This window comes from Salvelinus sp. IW2-2015, linkage group LG31 (genome assembly GCF_002910315.2).
Source record: "Salvelinus sp. IW2-2015 linkage group LG31, ASM291031v2, whole genome shotgun sequence".
Taxonomy (NCBI): domain Eukaryota; kingdom Metazoa; phylum Chordata; class Actinopteri; order Salmoniformes; family Salmonidae; genus Salvelinus; species Salvelinus sp. IW2-2015.
Window position 1 is genome coordinate 26989327 of NC_036870.1, and position 7061 is coordinate 26996387.

Below are 7061 nucleotides of genomic sequence, written 5' to 3' on the forward strand. Positions count from 1 at the left end.
GTCCAGCCACGACCCATTTCAATGCTCTTACTGAGGGAAGAGGTTGTTGGTCAAGATCTCGCCGATACATGGCCCATCCATCCTCCCCTCAATCTACGCTGAGTCGTCCTGTCCCCTTTGCAGAAAAGCATCCCCAAAGAATGATGTTCCACCTCCTGCTTCACGGTTGGATGTGTTTGGGGTTGTACTCATCCTTCTATTCTCTCCAAACACCGCGAGTGGAGTTTAGACCAAAAAGCTCATTTTGTCTCATCAGACCACATGACTTCTCCCATTCCTCCTCTGGATCATCCAGATGGTCATTGGCAAAACTTCAACGGGCCTGGACATTGCGACTGAGCAGGGGACCTTGCGTGCGCTGCAGGATTTTAATCCATGACGGCGTAGTGTTTACTAATGGTTTCTTTGAGACTGTGGTCCCAGCTCTCTTCAGGTCATTGACCATGTTCCTGCCGTGTCGAGTTCTGGCTGATCCTCACATTCCTCATGATCATTGATGCCCCACGATGTGAGATCTTGCATGGAGCCCCAGACGAGGGTTGATTGACCGTCATCTTGAACTTCTATCCATTTCTAATAATTGTGCCAACAGTTGTTCCTTGCCACCAGCTGCTTGCTATTGTCCTGTAGCCCCATCCAGCCTTGTACAGTCTACAATTTATCCTGATGTCCTTACACAGGCTCTGGTCTTGGCCATTGTGGAGATTGGAGTCTGTGATTGTGGTTGTGTGGGACAGGTGTCTTTTATTACAGGTAACGAGTTCAAAACAGGTGCAGTTAATAACAGGTAAGAGGTGAAAGAACAGGAGGGCTTCTTAAAGAAAAACAACAGGTCTGTGAGAGCCGGAATTCTTACTGGGTTGGTAGTGATCACAATACTTATGTCATGCAATAAAATGCAAATTAATTACTTAAAAATCATACGAATATGTGATATTTCTGGATTTTGTTTTTAGATTCCGTCTCTCACAGTTGGAAGTCTGCTACCTATGATAAAAATGAAGACCTCTACAATGCTTGTAAGTAGGAAAACCGCAAAATCGGCAGTGTATCAAATACTTGTTTCCCCACTGTATAATATTCTATGTTATAGACATCTTAACAAAGATTACATGATTGTTAACCCTTCCTTTGAGCGGCCTCCTGTAGGTTCTCAGTAGTGATTAGAAACCATAAATTCTGCTAACCTGAATGATTAGGTAGGTCCTGTTAAATATATTCTGCTAACGCTGAATATTAGGTGGTCCTGTTAATAGATTCTGCTACGTGAATGAGTAGTAGTCCTGTTATAACTATATTTAGCCTAAACACTGAATATTAGGTAGGTCCTGTAAATATATTCTGCTAACCTGAATGATTAGGAGGTCCTGTAATAATATTGCTGCTAACGCCTGAATGATTAGGTAGGTCCTGTAAATATATTCTACTGCTGAACGACTGAATGATTAGGAGGTCCGGCTCAAACTATGAAGACACAGATACACTGACAGATACTGTTATATAAGACACAGATACACTGACAGATAATATACTGTTATATAAGACACAGATACACTGACAGATAATATACTGTTATATAAGACACAGATACACTGACATACTGTAGATACACTCACCTTGTTCTGCTTCAGAGCTCCCTTCTCCTTCATGTGAGGACAGTCCTTACCAGTGACCACCGCTTTGATATCGGCCACGGGTACTATGGGAGGAGGAGGAAGAGGAGGAGAGGAACGTCAACATCAAGGAAAACATCATTATTATAACATCATTATCATCCTCATCATCAGTTAGTTTACAGTACATTTTAGTCATTAAGCAGATGCTCTTATCCAGAGTGACTTACAGTTAGTGAATTCATCTTAAGATAGCTAGGTTAGAAAACCACATATCACATTTCTGTTGACATGCTGCATCAACTACTAACAATGTCAACAACAACCATCTTTAGGCACCCTGCCAGTAAACGATCATTTAGCAAGTGTCAGTTGTCTCTTTTTAAAGAAAAACGTTTGTTTGACCCAGARCAGTACTGGTGTTGCTACTACTCACATTTCTCCTGTAGAGAGTCATGGGACACCTCTYCCCGAGTGCTCTCCTCCAGATCTCCGTAGTGCAGGACTTTATGGTTCGGAGACAGTCGACAGTACCAGAACTTATCTATGGAGAGAGAGAGAGAAAATCAGGGTTTAATGCCTAGATCAATGGATAAAATCAAAAGCAAATCAGTGTATGATGAGGGAGGAAAGGACCAGCATAGAAGACCTACAAACCTGTGAAACAAACACTAATACATCTAGATTCTGTATGTACTGTATAGACCAAAACCACCCAAATCATATTGATGCTGTTTTCTAAAGCCGGCAACACCTAACACCAAAACCCTAACACTATCCCATATGGACAGTTAGACACAGACAGTGAAAGTGGCACCTGAAGCCGGTCAGGTGAGTGATGCTATCATGTGCCTGAGGTGGCTAGCGTTACTGAAGCCCTGGCACTGGGGTGCTATCGCCTGCTGGGCAGCTGGGGCCGGCTGGCACGCCTGAGCACTGTGGGAAGGCCTCCCATAGAGCAAGACCTTTCACTTTATTCTCTACCCACCGTGCCAGCTCTTGCCCCGCCTTGGCACGTCCCTGGCAGAGCAGAGCTAGGCTGGGGAGGGTTGGCTGGCCCACGCATGGGCGGCGCAGTCAAAATCCTAATAGCTGAGAATAGACATTTGGCAGCAGGTGACAGGCGACAGGGAGGCTGGCTGGTGCTGGTCTGTATGGAGTGGCTGTGTCGTGTCTAGTGTAGTGGAGCTGTGAGGAGTGAGACTGACTGCTTAGGGAACTGAGGGACAGGGAGGGAGGGAGAGAGAGAGGGAGGGAGGGAGGGTGGAGAGGGAGGGCATCAACTACTAACAATGTCAACAACAACCATCTTTAGGCACCCTGCCAGTAAACATCATTTAGCAAGTGTCAGTTGTCTCTTTTTAAAGAAAAACGTTTGTTTGACCCAGACAGTACTGGTGTTGCTACTACTCACATTTCTCCTGTAGAGAGTCATGGACACCTCTCCCGAGTGCTCTCCTCCAGATCTCCGTAGTGCAGGACTTTATGGTTCGGAGACAGTCGACAGTACCGAAACTTATCTATGGAGAGAGAGAGAGAAAATCAGGGTTTAATGCCTAGATCAATGGATAAAATCAAAAGCAAATCAGTGTATGATGAGGGAGGAAAGGACCAGCATAGAAGACCTACAAACCTGTAAACAAAACATAATACATCTAGATTCTGTATGTATGTATAGAACAAAACCACCCAAATCATATTGATGCTGTTTTCTAAAGCCGGCAACACCTAACACCAAAACCCTAACACTATCCATATGGACAGTTAGACACAGACAGTGAAAGTGGCACCTGAAGCCGGTCAGGTGAGTGATGCTATCATGTGCCTGAGGTGGCTAGCGTTACTGAAGCCCTGGCACTGGGGTGCTATCGCCTGTGGGCAGCTGGGGCCGGCTGGCACGCCTGAGCACTGTGGGAAGGCCTCACTAGAGCAAGACCTTTCACTTTATTCTCTACCCACCGTGCCAGCTCTTGCCCCGCCTTGGCACGTCCCTGGCAGAGCAGAGCTAGGCTGGGAGGGTTGGCTGGGCACGCATGGGCGGCCAGTCAAAATCCTAATAGCTGAGAATAGACATTTGGCAGCAGGTGACAGCGACAGGAGGCTGGCGGTGCTGGTCTGTATGGAGTGGCTGTGTCGTGTCTAGTGTAGTGGAGCTGTGAGGAGTGAGACTGACTGCTTAGGGAACTGAGGGACAGGGAGGGAGGGAGAGAGAGAGGAGGAGGGGGAGGTGGAGAGGAGAGAGGGGATGGAGAGGGAGTGGAGAGGAGAGGAGAGGGAGAGAGGTGGAGGGTAGGGAGAGAGGGAGGGAGGTGGAGAGGGAGAAGGAGAGTGAGGAGTGAGGATGGAGAAGGAGAGTGGGGATGCGAGGGGGAGTAAGGAGTAGAGAAGAGTGAGAGTGAGCGAGAGAGCGAGAAGGAGGAAGATATCTAGCCTCCAGACAGAATGCTGCTCAGATTGTCTTGTTTTATGGCTGGTTTTTGTTTCTGTTTCCTCAGCTGTTGGAGATACAACACAGCCATCTGACGCTCATCTCCAATTCAACTCCCATTCATTCATTTCTCAGCTAACTGACTAAGAAAATAAAGTTTAAAGGCTTTTAGATGCATTTTTGGTCACACATAACATGTCGTATAATGGTATGTGTATCATATTGCTTGTGCTGACTTGTATGTAGACATATAAGTATTTGGTGTCTGTTCTGCACTTAAAAAGACAGAGGCACTCTGATGCTGTCTGTCAGGTAGGTACTCAGCTTAAGGAGAGTTTCACTAAGACTGTCCTGCTGTCTGTCAGGTAGGTACCAGCTTTAAGGAGAGTTTCACTTAATACTCCTGCTGTTGTCAGGTAGGTACTCAGCTTTAAGGAGAGTTTCACTAATACTGTCCTGCTGTCTGTAGGTAGTACTCAGCTTAGAGAGTTTACTAATACTGTCCTGCTGTCCTGTCTGTCAGTAGGTACTCAGCTTTAAGGAGAGTTTCACTAATACTGTCTGCCTGTCTGTCAGGTAGGTACTCAGCTTTAAGGAGAGTTCATATACTGTCGCTGCTGTCTGTACAGTAGTACTCAGCTTTAAGGAGAGTTCACTAATACTGTCCTGCTGTCTGTCAGGTAGGTACTCAGCTTTAAGGAGAGTTTCACTAAACTGTCCTGCTGTCTGTCAGGTAGAGTACTCAGCTTTAAGGAGAGTTTTCACTAAGACTGTCCTGCGTGTCTGTCAGGTAGGTACTAGCTTTTAAGGAGAGTTTCACTAATACTGTCCTGCGTCTGTCTGTCAGGTAGGTACTCAGCTTTAAGGAGAGTTTCACTAATACTGTCCTGCTGTCTGTCTGTCAGGTAGGTACTCAGCTTTAAGGAGAGTTCACTAATACTGTCCTGCTGTCTGGTCTGTCAGGTAGGTACTCGCTTTAAGGAGAGTTCTCACTAATACTGTCCTGCTGTTCTGTCTGTCAGGTAGGTACTCAGCTTTAAGGAGAGTTTCACTAATACTAGTCCTGCTGTCTGTCTGTCACGGTAGTACTCAGCTTTAAGGAGAGTTTCACTAATACTGTCCTGGTGTCTGTCTGTCAGGTAGGTACTCAGCTTTAAGGAGAGTTTCACTAATACTGTCCCTGCTGTCTGTCAGGTAGGTACTCAGCTGTTAAGGAGAGTTTCACTAATACTGTCCGTGTCTGTCAGGTAGGTACTCAGCTTTAAGGAGAGTTTCACTAATACTGTCCTGCTGTCTGTCAGGTAGGTACTCAGCTTTAGGAGGTTTCACTAATACTGTCCTGCTGTCTGTCAGGTAGGTACTCAGCTTTGAAGGAGAGTTTCACTAATACTGTCCTGCTGTCTGTCAGGTAGGTATCAGCTTTAAGGAGAGTTTCACTAAGACTGTCCTGCTGTCTGTCAGGTAGTACTCACTTTAAGGAGAGTTTCACTAAACTGTCTGCTGTCTGTCAGGTAGGTACTCAGCTTTAAGGAGAGTTTCACTAATGACTGTCCTGCTGTCTGTCAGGTAGGTACTCAGCTTTAAGGAGAGTTTCACTAATACTGTCCTGCTGTCTGTCAGGTAGTACTCAGCTTTAAGGAGAGTTTCACTAATACTGTCCTGCTGTCTGTCAGAGGTTACTCAGCTTTAAGGAGAGTTTCACTAATACTGTCCTGCTGTCTGTCAGGTAGGTACTCAGCTTTAAGGAGAGTTCACTAATACTGTCCGCTGTCTGTCTGTCAGGTAGTACTCAGCTTTAAGGAGAGTTCACTAAACTGTCCTGCTGTCTGTCAGTAGGTACTCAGCTTTAAGGAGAGTTTCACTAAGACTGTCCTGCTGTCTGTCTCAGGTAGGTACTCAGCTTTAAGGAGAGTTTACTAATACTGTCTGCTGTCTGTCAGGTAGGTCATCAGCTTTAAGGAGAGTTTCACTAATCTGTCCTGCTGTCTGTCAGGTAGTACTCAGCTTTAAGGAGAGTTTCACTAATACTGTCCTGCTGTTGTCTCAGGTAGGTACTCAGCTTTAAGGAGAGTTTCCTAATTATTCCTGCTGTCTGTCAGTAGGTACTCAGCTTTAGAAGTTTCACTAATACTGTCCTGCTGTCTGTCAGGTAGGTACTCAGCTTTAATGAGGGGTCACTAATACTGTCCTGCTGTCTGTCAGGTAGGTACTCAGCTTTAAAGGAGAGTTTCACTAATACTGGTCCTGCTTGTCTGTCAGGTAGTACTCAGCTTTAAGGAGAGTTTCACTAATACTGTCCTGCTGTCTTCTGTCAGGTAGTACTCAGCTTTAAGGAGTTTCACTAATACTTTCTGCGCTGTCTGTCAGGTAGGTACTCAGCTTTAAGGAGAGTTTCACTAATACTGTCCTGCTGTCTGTCAGTAGTCTCACTTAAGGAGAGTTTCACTAATACTGTCCTGCTGTCTGTCAGGTAGGTACTCAGCTTTAAGGAGAGTTCACTAATACTGTCCTGCTGTCTGTCTGTCAGTAGGTACTCAGCTTTAAGGAGAGTTTCACTAATACTGTCCTGCTGTCTGTCGTCAGGTAGGTACTAGCTTTAAGGAGAGTTTCACTAATACTGTCCTGCTCTCTGTCAGGTAGGTACTCAGCTTTAAGGAGAGTTTCACTAATACTGTCCTGCTGTCTTCAGGTAAGGTACTCAGCTTTAAGGAGAGTTTCACTAAACTGTCTGCTGTCTGTCTGTCTGTCAGGTAGGTACTCAGCTTTAAGGAGAGTTTCACTAATACTGTCCTGCTGTCTGTCTGTCAGGTAGGTACTCAGCTTTAAGGAGAGTTTCACTAATACTGTCCTGCTGTCTGTCTGTCAAGTAGGTAACTCAGCTTTAAGAGAGTTTCACTATTACTGTCCTGCTGTCTGTTCAGGTAGGTACTCAGCTTTAAGAGAGTTTCACTAAACTGTCCTGCTGTCTGTCAGGTAGGTACTCAGCTTTAAGGAGAGTTTCACTAAGACTTCCTGCGTCT

At 45.5% G+C, this 7061-nt stretch overlaps 1 protein-coding gene across 2 annotated transcripts in view; it reads right to left on the minus strand.

Moving 5' to 3' along the window:
* Nucleotides 1-7061, minus strand: part of LOC111955848 (engulfment and cell motility protein 1) — a 161006-nt gene that overhangs the window by 5237 nt on the left and 148708 nt on the right. For both annotated transcript variants that reach the window (XM_023976192.2, XM_023976191.2), the window contains 2 exons: nt 2050-2157; nt 1617-1699 (listed from right to left, as the gene is read on the minus strand). In XM_023976192.2, coding sequence (XP_023831960.1) covers nt 1617-1699; nt 2050-2157 — 191 coding nt within the window. The remainder of the gene's footprint in view (nt 1-1616; nt 1700-2049; nt 2158-7061) is intronic.